At 39.9% G+C, this 25493-nt stretch overlaps 1 protein-coding gene across 7 annotated transcripts in view; it reads left to right on the top strand.

The window, feature by feature from the left end:
• The window catches only part of CDIN1 (CDAN1 interacting nuclease 1), a 482433-nt gene that overhangs the window by 258358 nt on the left and 198582 nt on the right, over positions 1-25493 (top strand). For all 7 annotated transcript variants that reach the window (XM_040333849.1, XM_040333848.1, XM_040333850.1 and 4 more), the window contains 3 exons: positions 319-386; positions 16791-16856; positions 19888-19993. In XM_040333849.1, coding sequence (XP_040189783.1) covers positions 319-386; positions 16791-16856; positions 19888-19993 — 240 coding nt within the window. The remainder of the gene's footprint in view (positions 1-318; positions 387-16790; positions 16857-19887; positions 19994-25493) is intronic.

Genomic DNA, 25493 nt, shown 5'->3' with positions numbered 1-25493 from the left:
TGAGACTTGATAGAACATTATGGGAAAGAGCAGCTACTGTACCCACACCAAATGCACAGGTATACAGCGCTACATTTGCAGCAATGCATCAGTGTGGAAGGGGTCTAATATGGCAGGTTCCTTGAATGTATGGGATAGGAAGGTTTAGTTTTGCTTTAAAAAGGTTATAATCTCAAACATCATGTATAGGCAACTGCATCATCATTATGTATAGTAAATATGTTAAGCTTGGGCAGTGGGGTGTGTGTGTACTAAACATAAATGTATGTTTAAATTCACAACAATTATCTTATTTCCTTAACCACCTGGTGTTTTTAGTGCTATTGGCTATGAACATGAAGTGCTTCTGAGAGAAAAACTGATGGAGAAAAATCTGGCGTTTTTAGGTAAGACATATTTACAGGGTAAACAAAAATAACATTTCGATAATTTTTATTCAAGTTTTTCACAGAACAAAATCAAGGTTTCTGCATTGACTTTAAACAATACGTAGCATCCATAACCTGAAGAACATACCATACAAAAATGAAGTCAAACTTTAATATTGCATAAGTACAATGCAAAAAACTTGTTGCCACATTCCGCATTGCAATAGGCTATGCTCCCTGAGACCACCTGCCTCTTATAATTTAGAGGCAAGTAATCATAATCTATAATAATATTGTTCTGTTAACTACAGTCTCCATTGTTAATCTCCAAAGCGGACTGTAAAACCTAAACATCTCAATATGTCCTAAGTCATGGTATCAACTCAGTTAAACAGGACCCAGAGTACGACCCCCATGCCAAGGAATGTGTGTCCCCTTGCAAGTAGCGGGAAGACACTCCAACCCCCAAAAGTGCAAAAGGTTGCAGTCGGGCCCCCAATATCAAAATCCAAAAAGAAGAGAAAAGACAAAAAAAGTGGGGGTGGGGGGGTGCTGTTTGGAAACCAAAAAAAAAAGGGAAGAAAGGAGCAAAAGAGAAAAGAAGGGGGAAGGGAAAGGACTCTGTGCTCTGGTCAATATCAACCAGGAGGAAACCTAGCCAGTGACAGTCAGGGGATCATTTGTTAACTATCCGATCCATGGATCTCATACCTTTTCAATTATCTTTAATTTATCATGTAAGATTGTCATCAACCGTTCATTTAACATGAGCCAAGAAAGTTTATGTTTGAGTTGGTCAAATGGTATAGCCACCGACTTCCAGTTCCTGACTATTGTAATTTTAGCTCAAACAAACATAAATGTGAGGAGCCATCTCTGAATTTTGGAGTCCTCCTCAGCCTTGCAACCCAGCACGTGCAAACAGCACTGTGCTGTTTATTTTGTTATAAGGGAACAGTATCTTTCTCTTTTTTTTTTTAGGGTTACAAACACTTTAACTTTTACCAGGTGGATGTTCAGACCTTCAGGTGCCAGTTTTGGGCATAGCATGATGATGCAAGCTGAGTCTGTCGAGCCTTCCTTGAAATGAATTTACTGACAACAACTTACAAAGCCATCCACAATTTAGCCCCTATCTACATCCCTAGCCTAGTCTCAAAATACCAACCTATATGTTTTCTTCGTTCCTCTCAAGACTTCCTGCTCTCTAGCTCCCTCGTCTCCTCCTTCTTTGCTCGCCTCCACAATTTTTTCAGAGCCTCTCCAATCCTATGGAACTCCTTACCCGAACCTGACAGATTATCTCCTACTCTATTAGCTTTTGGATGATCCCTGAAAATCCTCCTTTTCAGAGAAGCCTATCCTATCCACACCTAACAACTGCATTTTCATTTTCTACATCAGTTCATCCCTCACAGGTATTCCCTTTTGTTTCACTTGACCCTCCCTTCTAAATTGTAAGCACTAACGAGCAGGGCCCTCTGATTCCTCCTGTATTGAATTGTATTGTAACTGTACTGTCTGCCCTCATGTTGTAAGGCGCTGCACAAACTGTTGGCGCTATATAAATCCTGTATAACAATAATGTTAGGTGGTTAACTGTTGGCATTTGTTTGCTGTGTTGCTTAACCCTCAGTTGTGCTGCTTTTGGATGTCTCATAGTTAAAGACCAGTAAAATACATTTCTAGTAATACAGTACAGGACATGGGTACCTACCCTCTGTTTGTTATAATCTCACTATTGCTTTCTACAAAACTGAGGCTAGATGAGAGTGGGATGGGTTACATAGAAGATGTCCCCTCTACTTCCTTTTCATTTTTGCCAGTGTCCAGTCAACTGAGGGTAGCTGCATATAACAATGCTTAATGGCAAAAAAATCTTGTATCCTGTACTTTACTCCAGGAAACTGATTTTATTGATAATTCAAAATTCCTGTTTTTACCTTGCTGGGTAGGATGCATTGAAAAAATGAATTATGTTCCTTTATCATCTTCATACACTAAGGCACAAAATTAAAGATGGTTTCATATTGGTTATGTTGGTAATGGTGGAGGGCATATGGATGTTTGGGATTTGGACAACATAAACATGTAAACATACCATATCAGGGAAAATGTTACAAAGGAATACCCCTTCCTGGCTTTGATGGATATTTCAGGTTTGTAACAAATGGGCAGGCCGCTGTCTCTGGTAATGCTGTAGGTGAGGGAAATGAGGGGAAATGATTATTGTAGTATGTGAATATAGTGAGGGAAGGCATTCAGGATGATTGATGCTGAGCATGCTTTTATTGATTTAGGGTCGAGCAGGAACTCGGTTATCTAATACATTGTATAAACAGCACACCCTTGTTGCCATGTAATTAATATTTTATAGAATAAGTAGCTGAAAGAAAATGCTTTAATATGTACTGCAGTATTGCTTCCCCTGTCATGAGATAAGAGCTACACTTGGGTAATGCGAAACCAAAGGCAACATGCAAAAAAAATTCAGCTGTTGGAAATGTTCTGCTTTGAAGTGATAGTAAACACACACTGTTTAATTTACATTGTCCCTTCTCTTTTTGTATGTGGATGATGGTTTTGTAATTATTTTAACCACTTAAGCCCCGGAGTGATTTGCCCCCTTAATTACTAGGCCGTTTTTGCGATACGGCACTGTGTTACTTTAACTGACAATTGCACGGTTTTGCGACGATGGATGTACCCAAACAAAATGTACATCCGTTTTTCACCCCACAAATAGAGCTTTCTTTTGGTGGTATTTGTATTATTTTTTGCACTATAAACAAAAAAAGAGTGCCAATTTTGATGCATAGAATGCATTAAGATCAAGACCTTCCGCCCTTACAATCAGATTAAGTCCACTTTTTTGTGGCAGGGTGGGAATTTTTATATTAAATGTACAGTTTTACAGCAGCCATGTCTGGAGGGTGGTCTGGCGGTGCCCAATTTCTGTAAGTACTTCCTGGCTGGGCAACTAGTATTTTCTTATTGTTGGTTAACTACCCCTCAGGATGATGTTGCCCTTGAGGCGTCTGTCTTAAGGTCTTGGTCCCACTTGCTGTACAGGGGACCAAAATCCCCTTATCAGTTAACCAACTCTTGGGGCAATATCCAAGGGTATAGTCCTAACAATCCTGCCTTTGTCTCCACTTGAGGCAATTTGGTTCGCATTTGTAGCGCTATACAAGTTACTCACTCATGTTCCATTATGTTCCGTCCAAAAAAATCCCCATTTGAAGCAATTCTATGCATATCCTGACTCGGTTATATGGACATAATTTGGTATAAAATGACTGCAGCATGACACAGCACGTGGATCTTTACTGACCCAATTGCGGAACTGAAAATGATAGACCACTTGCCCAATACCTACTTATTTCGATTAATTACAATTCGGGCATGCCTTTCAGCCTTAATGTGGGCTGCATTACTGTTCAACCTAGGGATGTGGTAATGTTATTCCTGCGCTACCAAATGTGAATAAAGGAATAGACAGTGGAACTGCTTGAGGCACCGAAAGGGTCAAAACCTACCCATGGGCAATTCAATAAAATAAGAGATTGGTGCTGCGTTGATCCCAATAAATAAATGCTGCTCAGCTATAAGTACATATATAAACTGTGCTAGACCAAATAAATAGTGCCAATGGGCGAAAAAGAAGGTCATTAAATATTATCCAGCCATGCTATGGGATGATTCTTTAACTAAAGAGTGTTCTACGGTTAAGTCTACTGGATTCCCTAGCCACTACTAATGCAATGCGCACCCTTCTCACAATACTGTTCTGTGCCAGGAAACTGATCACCATTTCATGGAAAAAAACACCTGCACCTACTGTGATGGCTTGGAAGTCACTGGGGAATAAAGCAAGCCCTTTGTACAAGGCCACCATTTTCAATAAGTGGGCTTTCAAAAAATTTGATAAAGTGTGGGGGGTTGGCTCTCCACTATTACTGTTTCCGATTAGAATACTTCTTATTAATATTTTCTGACAAAGACATTTGTAAAGGTCTTCCCACCTGTTCTTATCTTACAATGAGTTAAGCTATTGAGTGGCTATCGGAGCTTGTAGACCCCCCCCCATCTGAGGTCTGGTTACATGTATTATTTAATCAATATGGCAATCTGCTTTCTGCAATTCACTGCTCTTGTGTACAGATTGGGTGGAGGGGGGGTTGGGGATGAATTAAGCACTACTAGAATATCTGCGGTACTGAGGATAAGGATTGCGCTACATTAGTCATGGGTACATCATCTTCATACCGTGCTACCATTTTTTTAGGTGGCAGGCACTTTCTTCTTTTCTTTGGCTGAGGCTTTTGGGGTTGTTTTCTTTTACCCGTTTTGGAGATTTGTTTTCTTTTTGTTTGGTATATTGTAATGTTTTTTTTATGTATGTACAGTTGAAAAGCTTTTAATAAAAAAAAAAATTCCCCAAAAAAACAAAATGAGGAAGTTAATTTGTAGCTATGGCCAACAACATTTTTGGTTTTAGTGAAATAGGGCCAGATCCACAAAAACTGGCATATATTTAGGCGGGTGTAGCGCATCTCATATGCGCTACGCCACCGTAACTCAGAGTGGCTCGTAGGGTATCCACAAAGCACTTGCTCCCATATGTGCGCCGGCGTAGCGTAAATCGGCCGGCGTAAGCCCGCGTAATTCAAAGTAGGCTTGGAGTGGGCGAGTTGTATGGTAATCTGGTATGACCCCACATAATTGACGCTTTTTACGAACGGCGCATGCGCCGTCCGTGGACGTATCCCAGTGCGCATGCGCGAAATCACGTCGCAAATAGTCAATGCTTTCGACGTGAACGTAACTTACGTAAAGCCCTATTCGCGAACGATTTACGCAAACGACGGAAAATTTGACACTGTCCCGACGTCCATACCTAACATTGCGTACACCTCATAGAGGCACGGGTAACGTTACCCTGAAAAAAGCCTTACGTAAACAACGTAAAAAAATTCGCCGGGCCGACGTACGTTTGAGAATCGGCGTATCTAGCTAATTTGCATACTCTACGCCAAAATCAACGGAAGCGCCACCTAGCAGCCAGCGTAAATCTGCACCTAAGATACGACGGCGTACTAAGACGCACGCCAGTCGGATCTAGCCCACATTCAGGCGTATCTTGTTTTGTGGATACAAAACAAAGATACGGCGGCGCATCGTAGAACTTACGCGGCGTATCAATAGATACGCCGGCGTAAGTTCTTTGTGGATCTGGCCCATAATCTTCAATCAAAAACACAGTCAATATCTGTACATTTGTTTTCTCAGTATCTACAATTCTATAGTATTTAGCCTAAAAAGGGCATAGGTAAAGAGCTGACAAAAGTACATGTTTATGTTCTTCAGAGTTCAATTGGTACATCATGTCAAATAAGACATTTGAGTGTTTACCAAGAAAATGCGAAGCAAACGGAGCACTGGTATAACAGAAACTGTATCCATCCGTATCCATCCGTTTGTGCAAACAGGGACTAATGATTTGAATTCTTGCTATTTTCGCATTTATAATAAAAAAAAATGTCTTCTAATAACTCTTGCTGCCCTGTGATAAAACTTTGCTTTATAAGAGCACAGTGCCATATTGCTTTTGGGTGTATCAGTGTTGGTATTTCTGTGCCAAAACCTACACTGAAGATATAAGGAGGCTACATTTGTCTCTATGGCTGCCAATATGGTTTTAGAATTTGAAATCCTTCTTTATATTGGAATGTTTTGGATATTTGGTTTCATGACAAAAAAAAATATTTATACTCATTGTGACAAAGGACATTCTCAGATGGTAGCTCTTTGGCAGAAAGGCACTGTACAACAGTCCCTTTTGTGGGATTACTGGTCCCCCGTTTATTTTCATGTACCGCATTAACAAACAACTGCTTCAGTTCAGCAGTGAAAACAAAGAAACAAACTACTGCTCATCTAAGCAACCACACTGGAGTCCATATAGTTGGCTTCTGGTCTGACTGAACAACTCGCGGTCTCATATGTAAATCCTCTCAGAAATTAATAGTTTTTCAGTTTACCATCTACTGAGTTTTTTTTTATTATTATTCATAGCACAGGATCTTCCTGTGAGTGAGCATAGCCCTTCTATAATGAGCCAGGTATTCTGGCAGTTGGTCTTGTGGACTGAGGTAGCCAAGCTGCAAATCCACCCAGCCTGCCTCTATGTCCCGCTCTGCCTGTCTATTTACTGTAAAGCTGTAGATGTTTGCTACCATTTCCACTTTGCTAAACAGCAGAAAGGACTGAACATTGGATGTGCCCCAAACCACGACTCCTGACTCATTCAAACTTTGAACATGAGCAGTGCACTCTCTCCCTCTAGCAGCTTGAGCTCAGGGCAATTGTGCAATTGAAAAGGGGCATTTTTTTTTAAATCTGAACAGTACTTTGCAAAACCCTGGTGATGATAGGCTGACCTAGTCTCCAAATACCAACCTAATCGCTCTCTTCGTTCTTCTCAAGACCTCCTGCTCTCTAGCTCTCTCATCACCTCCTCCCATGCTCGTCTACAGGACTTTTCCAGAGCCTCTCCAAGCCTATGGAACTCCTTACCCCAAACTATCCGTCTATCTCCTTCTCTTTTAGCTTTTCGTGGATCCCTGAAAACCCTCCTCTTCAGAGAAGCCTATCCTACCCACATCTAACAACTGTATTTTAACTTTGCCCACCTGATTACCCCCCACATCTACTACCCTCTGTTCCACTTCACCCTCCCTTCTAGATTGTAAGCTCTAACGAGCAGGGCCCTCTGATCATTCCTGTATTAAATTGTATTGTAACTATAATGTCTTCCCTGATGTTGTAAAGCGCTGTGTAAACTGTTGGCGCTATATATAAATCCTGTATAATAATAATAATAATAATAATAATAATAGCATTTTTTTGTGTGCAGAAAAGTGAACAAACACTTTGACACATATATAATTATATTCATTCCCTTAGATTGAACTAATTTATATCCATATATTTTTATTGTATAGCATTTTTTTTCTAGGTCATGTTTATTCTGTGAATAGGGAAAACGATCTAAAAACTTCTAGCTGAATGTATTTTTTTTTTTAAATAACACATACAATAATACATGTATGGGTACATAGTAGGGTCCATTCTCTAAATCATGCACCTAAAGTAGATCTCTTTATACCATAACGCCTTTTCTTTTATCTTCAAAAACCTCTCGGAAACATAGAGATCAGAGCAGCCCACCCAACCCCCTCGCCTATTTTTTTAGGCTTTTTTTATCTGGAAATCTGGCCAGTAATATGCTTCCTGTCTTAAGATGTCTCCACTCTGGATGGAGGCGCTAGAGTCACTTACTTTAGAAAGAAGCATTGTCTATCTAAGAAGATGGTAGTGTTAGATCCACTAACAGATTTAGATAACTAACACATTAAAACAGTTACAGGAATGTCTTTTCTTTTTGGCTTAAAGGTTTTACATACATGAATGAAAGGTCACCACTGTAAGCACCCCTGACACTGCCACTTTTGCTGTATAGCTTGGACTTTTAAAAGAAGTTGAAAAATAACAGATTCACTGCCAAGATTATCAGGTTAAAACAAAGGAAAAATTGGTGAACTGTAATATAATACGTTTTTGATTTAATTTCAACTTTAGGTTAGTAAAGCAGTAAACAGCAAACAATAGTTTTGCACAAAATGATAACATATTTTATTAAGCATCAGTATCATTAACTGAGTCACTCTGTAAAAATACACACATTTGCGGACATCTGTAGCTATAGCTAACATTTATCTTTTACCGATCAGGCAGCAAGTTTGTGTTTTTCTAACTGGTTTTCCTACTGAGATGACCCATCCTGACAAGTTGTTTTTTTATTTACATTGGTGTGATAAGGAAATGGTGTTGGTCTATTCTTTGTCCTGGACTGTTAGATGGATGGGGAGTGAGCTTACAACATCAGGGAACTGTCATTAATTCTAATCAAAGGTGAAGCAGAAAGAGCAAGAAGGGAAGACCCTTGTCAGCTTCCCAGCAGGTGTTAGGACAGGACCACACAACCTTCTCTGTTACACATCCAGGTCATTAGTTAGGGTTGGATGGAGACATAAAGCAGTGCCTCTAATAGGTTTCTACCAAATGCTATTGAGCTCTCCTGGGTTTCAGAAGTCAAGGGCAATGTGTTATGACATATTGAGGGTTTTTCTGTTTAGTTTATGATGCCTTAAGAAGGGCAAAGGGATAAAAAAAAATGCTATGTATAATTAACCTTCCAATTGCCAGCCAGCTTAAAATCCTACGCAAATGTTTACCAAAACAATGTAGCCTTTGCTCTGAAAAATGAAAATCAACATATTTCATTGTGGCTGTAAACAGAAATACAATTAAGCATGGATTAATATACCAGTGATTAAAAACGAAGGCCTCATGAACGCTTTCAGGCATCCAACCTAAATTGTGGGCATGTTTCTGCACCCGGGAGAGACAGCTGCTCATAGTAATGGATGACTGTACTCGGCTATATGCCATGCTGGCATAAAATTGCATAAGTGCATAAACCCCTGAGTGCATAAAAGCTGCGTTCAGGGATTTATGCCAGCGTACAAGTTTATGCAAGAACAGCATATACCCTTGTGCAGCCGTTAATTACTTTGGGCAACTATTTGCTGCAGTTGTCTTACCTGGACACAGAAATATGCCCACAGTATGCCCACAGTATGCCCACAGTATACTGGATGCCCGCAATGTCTATGTGTATGAGGCCTAAGTTACAAGAACTGGATGTAACTTCGGTGAGATTATATGTGTATTCATAAAAAAAAATTGTAATCAACCAGTGCCATTCTTTTTCAAACAGCTCTTATTGGAATTAGTGGTCATTTTTAAATGTGCATTGTACTGTGCAATAGTTTTAGAAAGGTGTGAACAAATGCTGTAAAGTAAGAATGCTTTCAAAAATATATATATTTATTTTTCATACATCAAGCATCACAGGATGTTGGGGCTGATGTCGACAAAAGGAAATGATGCAGCCCCTGCATAGACACTGCATTTATCCGGCAGGGTCTCTGCTTGCCAGAAAATCTGGACATATGGCGCATGCGCGGGCTACGTCATTGGCCACAAATATACCTATAACTTGCAAGGCAAGCAGGTAAGAAGTCATTCCTCTAAAGCAAATGGTTATAAAACCTGCAATTGTCCACAGGAAGAAAAGTCATCATATTGGGTATTAAACCGCTTTAAGTCGCCCTCGCTATTCAAAAGGTTGGGCACTCCTGCATTAGAGTAAGTTTTTGGCAATAATCTGTTAGTTTATTGTTTAATATTATTATATTTGTATACATTTGCTTGTGTGATCTTTTTGTGATGTCATATGAGTGTTTTTTTTATATTTTTCATTGTTCTAAGTTGAAAAATATTACATCCATTCTCCATGCATAGTCATCAACTCAATAAATGTTTCGGGGTGCATTAGTTATTTCATCACACAAAATGCACATTGTTTTCCGGAGTGGTTTACATTCTCCAAACAATTGTGTGTGTGTCAGAAACCATGAATCAGACCGAGACAGAAGTACAGTTAAATCACACTTGTTGAATAATACAAATAAAAAGGTAAAAAGAGTAAGCGTAGTCAAACATAGCCAGAGTTCAGTAACCGGATCGGGTAGTCGGCCAAGCCAATGCCCAAGAGCCAGCGATAAAGGTAGTAGTACAGCAAGCAGGATCTGTAGCCAGAGGGAATGTCAGTCAAGCAGGTCTTCAACAGGAACGCAGGAGAAAGTCTATTGTGATGTTAACACAGGCGAAGGCAAAGAGCAAATGAACTGGAAGGCTTTAAGTAGGCAGAGCTGACGAGCAGGATCATCAACAGGTGGATCACTGTGGAGTGATGGGAGCTGGCAATTGGCTGACAGCTGAGCTGCCAGCACAGAGAAGGAAGTGCTGAGCCCAGCCCCGACAGTGTGATGGAGTGGAAAAATTCACATTGAGACTTAAGTGTGTATGTTTGGGGGGTGCAATTCTTAAGGCCTCTGGCAGTCAGAAGCACAATATTTTTCCAAATTTTTGGAAAATCTCCTTACACACAGGACATGCATCTCTCCTCTTCTGTGGAGAAGAGACAATGATAGAAAGTAACATGGTTCATTGGTGCTATCCTAAGGAGAAATGCACTTGGGGTACTAGAGCTTTACTGATGTTAACACTGTGATCCTACAATATACTGCTACTTTACTATATACAGTATATACTGCAATTTGGGCTGCCTCGGAGAGAACGGGGAGGGGGCAGGATGAGCGTCGTCAGATTACATACAGCAAGAATCTCTGGTTTACTCAGCGACCTCTGTTAGAGGAAGTCCCATCTCCTTGGACCAGTGTTCTGTCTATCATAGAAGCAGATCGGGACTTTGTATTAAAGAGGCCGCCGAGTAAACAGGAGATTCTCGCTGTATATAATCTGAGGGAGCTCATCCCGCCCCCCTCCCTGAGATGGGCATTAATCAGGCTGCATTCATGGCAATGGGGAGGATGCAGATGGGCATTAATCAAGCTTCATTGATGGACAATTGTGAGGCTGCAGATGGGTATTGATCAGGCTGCATTGATGGGCACTGACCCTTATTTTGCTTCAAAGTTCTTTATTTAAAATGTTAAAATGTTTTTTTCCTGAAACTTCCGTTTTAAAATGAAGGTGCGTGTTATACACCTGTGTGTGTTATATGCCGATTAAATACAGTAATTTTTCTTCACTGGGACACCTGATGGGGTTCTTTATAGTGACCAACAAAAATAGCACATTTATGCATAATTGTATATGATTTATACCAAGCATTTACGAGTTAAAAAAAAAAAAAAAAGACTGAGACGTATGTAATGCTAGTGATCATTGTCATTTTAATATCATTGTGTCTTTTATATATAGTACTGATTATTTAATTGTCACAAACTAAAGCCTCCTGCCAAAGAACCTAAAACTCAGTCTAAATCTGATGCCTTACAATAAGCTTTGCTCTACTCAGGTATATACCGGTAATTGGTAACAAAAACCTTTTCTAAGGCTTGTCTAGCATTTGAATATACTTAACTGTGTACAGATGCCCTGCCTTAGCAGTGTTTTTGCAAATATATGCAAAATAGATTTTTTTTCATATCCTGGAGTATTTATTCAGGCCTTTAGGCCACTTAAATTCATGTTAAAGTAAACCTCTTACAAACTAGGGCAGTGCAAATTAAACATATGATGAATGATGTATGAACATGGGTTGTCTTTGGTGAAAAATCTGTCAACTTAATGATTTAATCCAGCGATAGAGGCAACTGATGTTGTCTGCATTTTTTTTTGTGAGCAACACTTTGTCCCATGTTTTTTCACCATCCAAGCCTCTCTATTGGCCAGGGAGGCCATCCATCATTTTAAAGAACTGACTGAGAGGCTCACAAGGTTGGCAGGCTAAGCTCACTTTTATCTGAAAAAGTCAAGATCAACATTTAACGTCCATTCCTGTATGTGTAAATCTAATTAAACTTCCTTGGAGTTTTCACTGAAGATAACCTTTGCTTATTCATTTTCTCATCACATGTTATTTGAATTACCCAGGTTTGTGACAGATTTACTTTAAATATGATGATCGCATACAGGAGGAGTTGCTGTCATTGTAACATTGGATTCCCATCCCATCAGTTAGATATCCAAGCAGTTATTGATTGGGCACACTGTTTTTTTCGTCCTCATAAATGCAATTATTAGCCGATTAGTTGGAAAATGCCTCAGCACAAGCTTTGTGTCATTCCATGACACCTCTGTCTAGGCTGGCGTCCTGCAGTATTCTGACAGCAAAGGCAGCTACTTGTGTGAATATTTTCTGGAAGTGAATAATGGAAATGGAGAACAATACTACATAGATTGTTTTTCCTCCTAATGTTGAATGTTGCCCTTAAACAAGACATTATTAACCATCTGATTTCTAAATCCAATTTTCAAGACATGAACCAAGGGAAGAGATAACTTTTTGGGGGAGTGACAGGAGAGTAAAGGAAAAGTATGTACTGCTTGTGGAAATGACATTAAAGCGCGGTGCCGGCCACATTTTTTTTTTTTGGCCATTTAAATATTATGTTCATCAAGATCACATTACACTGATTAAAACATACCCCATCAATCTTTAACCACTTAAGGACCGCCTCCTGCACATTTACGTTGGCAGAATGGCACGGCTGGGCACAGGCACGTACCTGTACGTCCCCTTTAAGTGTCTAGCCGTGGGTCGTGCGCCCGCCCGCGACCCGGTCTGAAGCTCCGTGACCGCAGCCCCGATCGCCGCTGGTGTCCCGCGTTCGGTCACAGGAGCTGAAGAACTGGGAGAGGTGGGTGTAAACACACCTTCCCCGTTCTTCACAGTGGCAATGTCACTGATCGTCTGTTCCCTGATATAGGGAAAGGTGATCAGTGATGTCACACATCCAGCCCCGCCCCCCTACAGTTAGAAACACATATAAGGTCACACATAACCCCTACAGCGCCCCCTAGTGGTTAACTCCCAAACTGCAATTGTCATTTTCACAGTAAACAATGCATTTTTATAGCAATTTTTGCTGTGAAAATGACAATGGTCCCAAAAATGTTGTCCGCCATAATGCCGCAGTCACAAAAAAAATCGCTGATCGCCGCCATTAGTGGTAAAAAAAACAATTATTAAAAATGCCATAAAACTATCCCCTATTTTGTAAACGCTATAAATTTAGCGCAAACCAATTGTTAAACGCTTATTGCGATACGTATCGGCCTAAACTGAGAAAAAAAACGTTTTTTTATATCTTTTTTGGGGGTATTTATTATAGCTAAAAGTTAAAAATATAGATTTTTTTCAATATTGTCGCTCTATTTTTGTTTATAGCGCAACAAATAAAAACCGCAGAGGTGAACAAATAGCACCAAAAGAAAGCTCTATTTGTGGGGGGAAAAAAGGATGCCAATTTTGTTTGGGAGCCACATCGCACGACCACGCAATTGTCAGTTAAAGCGACGCAATGCCGAATCGCAAAAATTGGCCAGGTCCTTTACCTGCGTAAGGGTCCGGGTCTTAAGTGGTTAAATCAATTAGAAACTTGCCTCGTTTGCTGTGCAGTGCGATGTGGCCGTTTCCATCCTTGGTGTGGGCAATTCAAGCCCAGTACATTTTTTTTTACTGTTCCTGGCGAGATGTGCATGCTGTACCGAAATCACGCAATTTTTCGGCACTTAGGAGCGCACAGACTCCTGGGAAATTATGACGCTACATTGCCAGGAGTCTGTGCGGTGTAGGCTAGAAAGCACAAGGACCGCTGTGCAGGAAGAAGGCAGATTAGAAATTCTGCCTAGCAACACCCGTTTTAAGGCATGTAAAAAAAAGATTTTTTTTGTTACTCTGTTAATGACATTTTTCTAAAAGTCCTGATGTAGAGTTAGATTTGAGGGTGGAGCTCTGCTTTAATGCAAACATATCACGTTGCTCTGCATGAGCAAAACACAGGCTTGCTTTAAGTAACGTAAATATAACCTGTTTCCATGTAAGGTTTCAAAGCAATTAAGGACTGCTACTAATATTCACACCTGGCTAGGGGTTCCCTTCAACCTATGTGACAGGTCATGCATCATAGCTGCATCTGTTGTGAGATAATGACAGTCATTTTCTATATTTCAAGCAAAATGGAGCAAACTTACAAAGTTTTTAAATTTTTAATTGCATTCTGTGTTTGATAACATTTCTTTCATTGCCTCTCCAAGTCACATTGGTCACCAAGACAAGTACAGAGACCGCTTTCTAATGAGTACACATACATAAACACACTTTTTGGTAAAGGGTTTGAACCTCTTTCAAATTTTTACTTCTGTCAGTCTCTGTGTGATGAAGATTTCAGGACAGTGCCTACTGGGAGAAGGAGTCCAGGAATATCTCCACAATGGGTTTCTAGACTACCAGAGAATAATAATCAAGCATGGTTTTCCAGAAGATGTGCCAGTATTCTACATAATGTCAATGGACATGATAAAACCAGTGGTGGACCACCCCCTTAATCATTTTGTCCGGCCCCTAATCTACATGCAGGATGCCAGACGCATGGATTCCAATGTTTTTTTATTTCTTTTTTAGAAGCACATGATTAGAGCCAAATGCTCTAATTGGCTTCAAAAATGGCGAGCTCGGGGCGCAGAGCACTGCACCCCAAGCCCACCCATTTGTGCATCAGACGCCACTGGATAAGACCAGGGCGTTGAAAAACTAATATTGCCATGGGTATGTTGACCTGACATGAAGCAGGATTGGTCAAGGTGTATAAGAAATAGTATAGATGTAAGAGAAAAATGGACTGATAAGGTGTGCACAGGTGGTTTCTCACAAATTAATGGGGCGTCTCTCCCCTCCAATCAGCTCTCAAAGTTTCCCTCACTGAGTATAACTTCAGCTACCCACCCCCTGCTTTCTGAGATCTCAGACAAACTATAAATGGTGTGCTTTAAAAAGCTGTAGAGAAGAGAGGGCTGGGGTCAATACAGCATTTTGTGCATGACAAAGGGATGTGGGTGGATAACAGAGGGTTCTCGGTACATACATTCTTCAGACATGAGACATAAACAATAGTATACAAAGCTTTGAAGTGCAGCAACTGGTCAGTATAATTGTTAAAACAAAGTCCACCCCCCCCCCCACTCCAAAAATTAAATTTTAATATTAGGACACTTACCTGTCCAGCAATGTCGGAACCCCAGCCGATGTTTCCATTGGCTGTCGGGTGCTACTGCCGCCATTGCTGGTAAGGGAATCCTCCTGCACATGAAATGCGCTCCCTAACTGGCCTGGCAGCAATGGAAGGATAAGGGGGGCCAAACCTCTGATGTACCTCGCCGCGGCAAGGTCCAACAGAAGTGGCACCGGGTGGGGGGGGATCAGATAAGTGGAAGTTCCACTTTTGGGTGACGCTCTGCTTTAAGAACTCCCATGTCACAAACTGTAAACTGAGAGTGATCTAAAAACCTATCTGTGGGCAGAGGCAGATTGATAGGAAGAGTGAGGTTAGGGTCATTCTGGCGGGAAGCACTGCTAGATCTGTTGGGAATTGTGTGTTGTCTCTCCTTTGGTCTTATTTGATTTCTATGGTTTTGTACTGTATTGGTTTTATGGTGTTATATTGTTGTTTTATTATTTGATTTTAATTGTGGTACATATTTTATATTGTTACTATGTTAATTTATGCCTGTAACACTCGGTCCTGTTGTGAATTGTTAGGGTCTGGAAGCGTTTCGATACCTTCGGGTGATTCTACGCTATACAAGCAATAAGCAATAAACAATAAACAATATCATACCCTTGCTCGGTTGAGTGCACATCAGACTTAGAAGTGTGTTTTTGCAGTGTCAATCGCTTAAGTAAGAAGAAAACTATAAAGTCATTTGATGAGGGGAGCCATTATTTGGTGTCATCCGGAGAAATTAGAAAGTGTGCCCTGGAATTGAATATGTATTTTGGTGGGAAAAATAATGTTGTATTGGAGATCCGTAGAGCATAACTTTTTTTTACCTGCTTGTAACTGTGTACATTGCTTTCTCACTTGCATGGAATAGTCATGGTAGAGGAAGACCTTTGTATCTAGCTTTGTGCAGGATACAGTGCCTTGAAACAGTATTCATGCCACTTAAAATTTTCCACATTTTTCCATGTTACAACCAAAAACGTAAATATATTTTATTGGGATTTTATGTGTAAGACCAACACAAAGTGGCACATAATTGTGAAGTGGAACGAAAATGTTAAATGGTTTTAATTTTTTACAAATAAATATGTGAAAGTGTATTCAGCCTTTTTTACTCATACGCACATACTTTGTGTAAATGACCAATCAGGTGTTTATGGCATTTTTTACAGCTTTCTGCCTGGTACAGACAATATTGTTAGTGCCCCGTTTAGAACCACATACAGTATATACATTTTAGTAAACACAGGCAAATTTAGAAATGCCATACCTCAGTCAAAGTAGAACTAAAGGCAATGTTATGCCACCTGTGTTCCATTGGGAATATTTCCCTTTACTTCCTGCAACATAGCCAAAACAGGAAATGAGAGGAAATCTCTTGTTGACACCAGTGACCTGAGCTGGTGTCCCCATTAAAAGATTTACCCTCTATCTCTGTCCTGGTGAGAACCCACAATTGGGGATTTTATTTTACAGTGTTGTAATCCATTTCCACTCAATCTAAATAATAATAATAATAAATGTATGCCTTTTTGTTATCCTCTAAAAGCTGGACCATTAATCAGCCTGATTTCTTTGTATTATTTTTTTCTGCTGTATTACTTCTTCAACTTTTCCACTGGTAGAAGATTTTTTCTACGTGTTGGTTAAAGAAGTAGGGACCATGTATCAATAAGCATGTGTTTGGTCTTGTTTGCAGATGAAGACCAGCTGCGTCTGAAGGGTTATGATAAAACGCCAGACTTTATTCTGGAAGTTCCAGTAGGTGAGTCCATAACATTGTTTTACTTTTCTCTCAAGTTTTGCTAACATTGTGTTGTGTACAGCAATAAAGAAGCGCAACGAGAATCTGAACTGTCAATAGCCAAATTCATAGATAGCGATATCCCTAAAATATCTGCTATTCAACATTGCTTTATATGGTATTTACAATGGGTTTGGAAAATAATCAAATTTTGTTGCTTTGCAGCCTGAACTGCAGACAAGACACAGTTTTTGTTTGATCAAGCTGTACTTACTCAGTGTAACTTATATCATCCAAGTGAAAGATATACGGAACACCAACATGTACACAACATGTACTTGTAAACACAATCAGGTGTAGCTAATAACCTTCTCAATTGAAAGGGGCAGGAAGGGGAGAGGCTTGATTATTTTCTATACCCATTGTATATGGTGACTTATTATTTTTTTCATTATGTTCCTGGGGGGGATGAAGACTAATGTTAAGTATATGGTGTACAGGTTTATTTACACAATGACTTGAGAACACGTGTCAAACATAAGGTCCGCGGGCCGAATCTGGCCCTTCAGACCATTCCATTTTCCCCTTGTACCCAGGGGGCTTTTTTTTAGCTGAAACATGGTGGGACTGCATCCCAACACCTCCAGCTCGAGCCCTTTGCTCCCCACTGTCACTTATAAACACAGAAACCTTGCACCTGTAGTGCAAAGTGCATTTGCCTTTCGTAAATAACCCCCATTCTCTCTTTACTTGACTTTTATATGTTTTATCACCCCAAAGAAAAATATTCTACTCTTCACAATCATGCCTTATTCACATCAGTTTTCAGCAGCACCTATATGTGTAAGCAACTATTTTCAAGGATGAAGCACAGGAAGGGCAAAATTAGAACCAAAATATCTGATGATCTCCTTGAGAATTCATTGAGAACTGCTACTACATCCATCAAACTAAATATGTATGCATTAGTTTATCAAAAATAGTATCAGATATCTCACTAATTTTATGTTGCCCTCTTTTACTTTTCTAAAAACAATTTACAAAAAAAATAACATTTTATTACTCAAATAGGTACATTGTCTATATCGGTGTTCTTTAACTTCTCGACTTTTTCTGCTCATTAGCTCTACTTATTGTTAGTGTATTTTATGTGTGGCCCAAGATTTTTTTTTTTCTTCCAATGTGGCCCAGGAAGGTAAACAGGTTGGATGCCCCTGTTGCAAATAACTAAAATATTTTTCCCCAGGCTTCAACTTAAATTGTAGCCCTTCCTTTTGCCACAAGATTTGACCCACAAAGCCCAGCAAGTCTTCTCCAAAGCCTTCTTCCCAGAGAAGAGTGGTGGGGGGTGTCGTTGCCTCTCTCTGAGTCCCAGACCTGTTGGTTCCGTTAGTGGTTTCAAATGGTACAAACAGATTTCAGAACTCTACCTCCTCACTCTTTTAGTCTTTCAAATCACCTGAAAGCTGGCCAAGAATATATGTCAACCGCAGCACTCTGAAGTTGGGTCTATTGACCCTTGCTGTTTTTTGGGTCTGTTGCCGCAGTTTTGTTTGATAATTTTTTTCCCACCCTTCTCATTCATTGCTTGGGGGATGTCTCAGGGTCTATGAATACTCATCCTGCATCCTGTACTGTACGATTAAGATAAGAGGAGTTTTTGATCTGGATCTTGGAGTACAGTCCACCCAGCCTTCTTGGTTTCTCTGCACTGCTTGCTACAAAACTGAGGACTCACGGTATGGGATAGGTTTATAGGGAAGGTGCAAAGAGAACATGTCCTCAAATGCTTGCCAGTGTCCAGTTACCTGAAAATATCAGCCTATTACCCAAGTTCTATGGATACTCAGCCTGTGTACTGTACTTTAGGCAAAGACATGGAATTTACAAGTAAATCAAAATTCCTTATCGAGTACATAATAGGATACAAGTCTCTCCCCTTTGTTCTCATGACTCACTCCTTTTTTCTTACTAAACTATTTTATGCTACAATATAATGCTACCTATAAATGCTATAATGTCATTCATCTAATATTCATTGCATATTTAGAGGACTTTTGTTAAATCTTTTTAAACAGGGCACGTCTGGTGAGGTCAAGGTTAGCTCAATTCTAATGCCGTTATAAAATGGTTGTCACTCCTCCTGAACCTTTCACATCAGCTGATCAGTTGTATGTTTGCTACTGTTGCACGTAAAGGGCAGCAATCAGAAAAGAGTAATCTTAAGGGCCTCTGTCGATGGGCTTTGGGCTTGTGTCCGTAGCATTAGTTTGATGCCACTATTCGACTTCTGTACAACCTTCCTGTTGGGTTTTCTCACTCGATCAGCTCTGCTGGCTGTAGCCTGCAACACTGATCAGTGTGTTCTGCTGTCAGAAAACAAAGACACAGTGGGGAGGATAGGGGAGACAGTCCCGTTCAAACCACTGGTTTATGGGGTGCTTAAAGTTCCACCCTAAAAATGAACTTTCTATTAACAGCTTGCCTTTAATGTAATGAAAAAAAATAATGTTTTACTCACTTCTATGTGGCTGTTACTAGGCAAATGTCTTAATCTGCCTAGTTCCTGGTTCTAGGTGGTTCAACTTCCTGTCCTAAGACCCCATTGCCTCCTGGGAAATTATGACACAAATTTCCCAGGAGTCTCTGGGCATTACTGTGCCTAAAAATCGCCCAGCATGCGCCTCTCCCTGAAAACCAGGAAGAAAAGGGAACTGAGCTTCACATGCCCACACATATGATGGATACGGCCACAACATGAGCTGAAGGGTATAAGGCAATTGTTTGAAATGATTTTTTGAATGATTGGGGAGCTATTAATATGTTTTAGGGACTACAGTATTTAATGTTATTAATTTTAGCTTGCAAAAAAAATGCCTGGAACCCCGCTTTAAAGCAAGTATCTTCAACAGCTTACGCGGGAATGTGATGCACTCACAGCGAATTGGAACAACCAATAAAAATATATATCATTTTTCCACCACAAACTTTGGGTATTGCTGTTTAAGTATTTTACTTAATCTCACACTTAGATATTCTGTTTGCTCTGCAGCTGTGGATGGACATGTTATTCACTGGATTGAAAGTAAAGCCTCCTTTGGCGATGAGAGCAGTCACCGCATGTATCTACAGGAGCAGTTCTGGAGCTACTGGAACAGGTGAGTCTTTGGCTTACCCTAAAGCTGATCAAACATATTACAGTCAGTGTGCACAATCTCTGTATAGCATCCTTTAGATTTACCAACAACTATTTAGTGTGCGGGTCTACTTCTGCTACTTTACATTTATCAGTGATTGTAAAATCAAATTGTAATGTGCGTGGCCAGCATTAGGGTGAAATTGTGGCACTGTAAACTTGTCCTGTTACTGCATCTATGCTATTAAAGAGTCTTTTCTAAAAACATTCTCTAACCAACAACCACAGACATACCATTATCAGCTGGCCAAGTAAATCCTGCTGCTGGCCATGCTCTCTGTAAAGCCTATATGCCTATTCACAGTGTAACAATGGCCAGAGCCTAACAGGACAGACCGGGTTTGTTACCAAATGTGTAACCAGAGTCAGTGATTGTCCAAGCTTAAAAAAGGCTTTCCTACAAAAAAGTACCAGTTATTAGCTTCAACTGTAGAGAATCTGTAATAAATGAATACGGGGCTGTGATTCACAATTTCTTCTTCAAACAATGCTATTTGCCTGACTGTCAGGCTGATCCCAAAGTGCCTTCAGAGACACTAATTTGGAACAGGTTAGTAGATCCAGAAATTTGACCTAAACTGCTGGTCAGTATTATAGCCACAGACAGCAAGGCAATTGGTATTTGCCATATATTCTGCTATGACATCCCCAGATTTTTCTCCATACACATATCCCTAAATAAACAGGATCACTTTTACCTTTTTCTAGGCATTTTTTTTTATTAAATTACCGTGAGGCCTCGCTTAGACTTGTGGTTGGAGGGCGGCAAAAAGGCAGAAAACGGTGAAGTTTACATTCCGTGACTGCAATGCTTTGCGCCCGCAACAAAGTGTACCGGACTTCAGAGGCTAGGAATATTTATAGGCATGTCTAAATCTACTGCAAGTCCTAGTGTTTCAAGCAGTCAAAGTAATAAAGTAGTTTTTGCCGTTAATAAAATGTCTGTCATTTGGGTGACAACTTTTTTGTTTTAGCATTTTGTTTCATTTTGTTGTTTCATTTTGTTCAGCCAATATAAATAAATTATAATTAAAAGCAAAACTTTTTTTTAGATTTGAATAGAGTGTTGAGGAGAATCTCAGTCACTTATTTATCACTGTCTATGTACCCATTAGGGAGATTTACTTTCTCTAAGACCCCTGTCACACTGGGGCCGCGTCGGCGCTAAAGCGGTGGTCATTTTAACGTCGCTTTAGTGCTGTTTAAGCGGCACTTTTCGGCCGCTAGCGGGGTGCTTTTAAGCCCAAAAAAGTGGTTAACAATGCTTGTGTTGTGACGCTTCCGAAGCGCTGCAAATGCATTTTAATGGGCAGGGTGTTTTTGGGAGCGCTGTATACAGTGCTCCCAAACCGCTCCAAAGATGCTGCTTGCAGGACTTTTCTTAACCCTTAACAAGCGCACCTCCCCAGTGTAAAAAGACCCACTGAAATAAATGGGAGGTGGTTTTCAGGCGCTATTTCTAGCACTAAAAAATCTGAAAACTGCCTCAGTGTGTAAGTGGTCTTATTGCTCTGATCAACAGTTTTCCTAAGAATGAAAGTAAAATTACAAATAAATGCATTGCCACCAGAACAGGAATAGAGGGGAAAACTTCCAATGGGGACACTTTTCAGTGACAGCTGAGAACTCAAATTGGAAAGATAACTTCTCCCTCCAGTTGAGTCTACAAGGCAGAAAGTAAAGGGAAATCTCCCTAAAGGGACACAGATGTATGCAGTGTGCCTGTAATTATTTGGATGATGGGATGGCCCTTGTCTACCATGCTGGGTACTGTGGGGTGAGCCAAGTTTACCTTGTTGAGTACTTTTTATTAGTGCAATCTATATGATTTTAGAGGATGACCAAAGAACTTTTGAATGTGTTTTTTAATAGCTGCAGCCAAGTACAAACCATTGAACAAGTCAGGTGCATATCTGCATGTACTGCCCAACACAACAAAGTGAAAACTTTATTCTGTGGGTGGTTTATCCGCCGTTATTTGCAGCAGATGTCCCTGTATGTTTAAAAGTGTATTCTTCAGTTTTGTAAGTGTAAAATGATTGTGCTACCCCAAAAAACAACAAGAAACCCTTAAAGGGGATGGGGAGGTGAAGCAGCTGTACCAGAATGTGACAAAATTCAAAAGGTGTGTAGGTGAATGTGTAGCGCTATGTTAGTAATGTGAAAAAAATACACATAATATATACTCAACAGGGTATTACCATAAAGTAATAATGATCAATCCACAAGATGCCCCAGTAGAAGTCATTCTTGGAACAAAATGCGTCGGGCTGGCACCACCTGCTCCCATATTGCTTTTATGAATCTTTAAACTGTGATCACTTTTTTACCTGTATTCTGTTTTTTTCCATTAAAACCTTTTTTTGCTGACCTGCACCATCGGAGCCCCTATTTTTCTTTTCTTTGCATGCTCTGTGGAGGAATTTTTTTTTGAGTGTCTCCAGCTGGTCCCCATTACCTTTTAAGGGTTGCTGCCTGTCTGAACTGAGCTGTTCTCAGATGTGTGTTGGATCTTCGCGATTTCTCTACGTACTCCATGGTTGAGACACCTTTATCAGAGTCACCTTCGGCTGAGGAATACTGAGCTCCTTGACCTTACCTTCGGTTGACGTCTTCTGGACACCAGGGAGGTGTATTCCACTTCTTTTTGGATCTTCGCTGACTGTCCCGTTGAACAGCTGGCTAGTTACCATAAGCTCGATTGACCTATTGTCATATGACTGTCGGGTCCAACGGTTCTGGAAAGCACATTCATAATTACATCTGAAGATCTTCGTTGGGATGGTTCATTCAATCTCATGTCATCTTATGTTATTTACTCACGATGGACAATTTATCACATTGAATTTCTACATGGACTGATTGTTTTCATGTGGATTGTACATTATTACTTTATGGTTATATTCTGTTGAGTATATATTATGTGGTGTTTTTTTCACATTACACCAATACGTATCGCTACACATTCACCTATATTCCCCAGTTTTAATGCTAAGATTTTTTTTTTGTGTGTTTAAAAAAAAATCCTGCTTGTGGAGATCCCAACAAAACATACCTTTCACTGGGATAAATTAGAATGCATGTAAAACGCAACTAAACAAACTGCATGAAAAAAATGCAGCAATATCAATGTAACCTTTCTCATGTTACTTTCTAACTGCTGGTTTTCAGAGACCAGTAACCTATTTCTTTGAATGATTCTTATTGTTGCAATCATTCTTACATTTGTTTCAAATATCTGTGTTAGTAGGTGCTTCAAAGTATGTTTAAAACAAGAAAAAAAAAAGCACATAATATCAAATCAATTATTTCAATGGGCCCTGTTCGCATTTCTGTTCCTGTAAACTCCTACTGTACATGCTGCATTTACATCCTGCGTAACCTTACTGACAAGGCCTACTGAAATCAATAGAAGTATCTGAAAAGCAAATCAATAAAATGTACTACAAATAATGTGCAGTACCGTAAGTACACAAACATGTATGGCGAAATGTATTTTCAAAATGCAGAGCTATGATTCTAGATGGAGATCATGAAATCACGTCGCCAGCTCACTACGAGTCCTCTGACAGCATAACAAGATGCCTGCCAACTCTGTAACTGTTTTCATATTAAAAAGCTGGTGCAGTTATTGCTCACCGGTAATGTCTTTGCTCCTCACCATAAGGAACACTTCATTTGCAGTAATTAAGAGCACTCAAGCATTTTCATTGCCCTGTTGATGAGAGACTGGGCATTGAAGTATCATCAAGGCCATGCTCGGGCTATAATATGCAGACATTTAAACTTTGCTTACCCTTATAGGGGCTAATGGCATCTTTATACATGTGCCATGGAGCATTTATTTGTTTATTTGGGCCTCAGGAATTCCACATCTGTTTTTATCTTGTATATCATAAAGCACTCCATATTTTAAATGTTCTGTCATTTTAATAAACGGCTTTACCTTTGGTACATTGTCCTTTTAAGCCTGCCTTGTACACCATGTTATATGTTACACCTGTATTTTGGGTCCAATAATCATGGGTGCAATGCTTTCTATGCAAAATGATGACAAATTGACAAATGCCATTTTTTTTTCTTGCAAAAATATATACATCTTTTTTGAAAAAGTTTACGTTAAAGTGGTTATTAGTTTTTTTTTGTTTTTTACTTACCTGCTCTGTGCAATAGTATTGCACAGAGCTGCCCGGACCCTCCTCTTCTGGGGTAACTTTCTTGTGCTTTTGGCTCCTCCCCTTCTCTGTGTGCCACAATAGGAAGCCACTTGCTCCTGGGCTGTGTGCATCCATTGACACACAGAGCATCTACCCCCCCCCACTCTCTGTGTTCACAGGATTTGTTTGATAGCAGCAGGAGCCAATGTCACTCCTATGGGTAAGCTGTACTTGTGACAGCCAGGAGTGACGCAGCAAGGAATGGATTACCCAAAATAATCAATGGGGCCGTAGCACTGATGTGCACGAAGAGGAGGTTGTTTTTAGTGGAGAGACTGTGCGGCACACAGCACAAATTGCTGGATCAAGGAGAGAGGTATTAATATGTCCAGGTGTGCAGCACTCTGGGAATAGAGGAAGTTAATTAAAGGACATTTATAAGGTGCATCTGTCAATCATGATTTACGGATATAATGCCACGTACACAAGATTGGAATTTCTAATGAAAAAAGTAATCTCCGTCTGTGTTTAGAAATAGAACATGTTTTTGGTTTTTTTTCGATTGAAAAAAAACAATAGGAAATTCCTATCGTCTGTGTGCAACTCTGACGGAGAAAAAACCCACGCATGCTCAAAATCAAGCATGAACAGAGTTCTGAAGAAAAATTCCATCGGATTTTAGGCCATCGGAAATTCAGATCGTGTGTACGTGTTAAGTGGCCTCTGTTAACACGGTACAATTAGCACTGATATAGGCCCAATAATTATTTACCTTAAGTAGAACTCAAGAAAAAAAAAATCTTGTTTTGGAAAGGGTAGGGAAGGGTTAGAATCCCTGTTGTGTTATATTCTATTTGGTTCCCCAGTGGAAACATTTCCTGCCACTGTTTATCATCTGTAGAAAAAGTAGGGCAAAATGTACAGTTGTCACCAGAACAGGAGTAGAGGGTATACCTTTCAGGTGGGGGGCAGCTTGAGTCTCCCCTCATTTTGCCAGATTTCCATTCCTGCTGGTTTTCTGGAGATAGGAGCTTATGGGAATGCAGTCTGCAATAAAAAATTCTAATCCTTGCCTACTATATTTAATACAAACATGCTGTTGCTGGAGAAACACTTTAAAGAAGATGTGTGTTCAATGTACTTTTGTGTTAGTCTGTAATTATTTAAATTATGAATGCTTATATTGATTGTGCTGTGAGTGGTCTGTGGAGTATAGCTTGCTTATGGTAAACTGGAGGCCAATTGCAGTAGATCTCAACCATTGATCACTGTCAGTGTGCAGTGATCAAATTATAAGAGTCTACC

The sequence above is a fragment of the Rana temporaria genome, chromosome 13, assembly GCF_905171775.1.
Source record: "Rana temporaria chromosome 13, aRanTem1.1, whole genome shotgun sequence".
NCBI lineage: Eukaryota > Metazoa > Chordata > Amphibia > Anura > Ranidae > Rana > Rana temporaria.
This window is presented reverse-complemented; position numbering and strand designations above follow the sequence as displayed.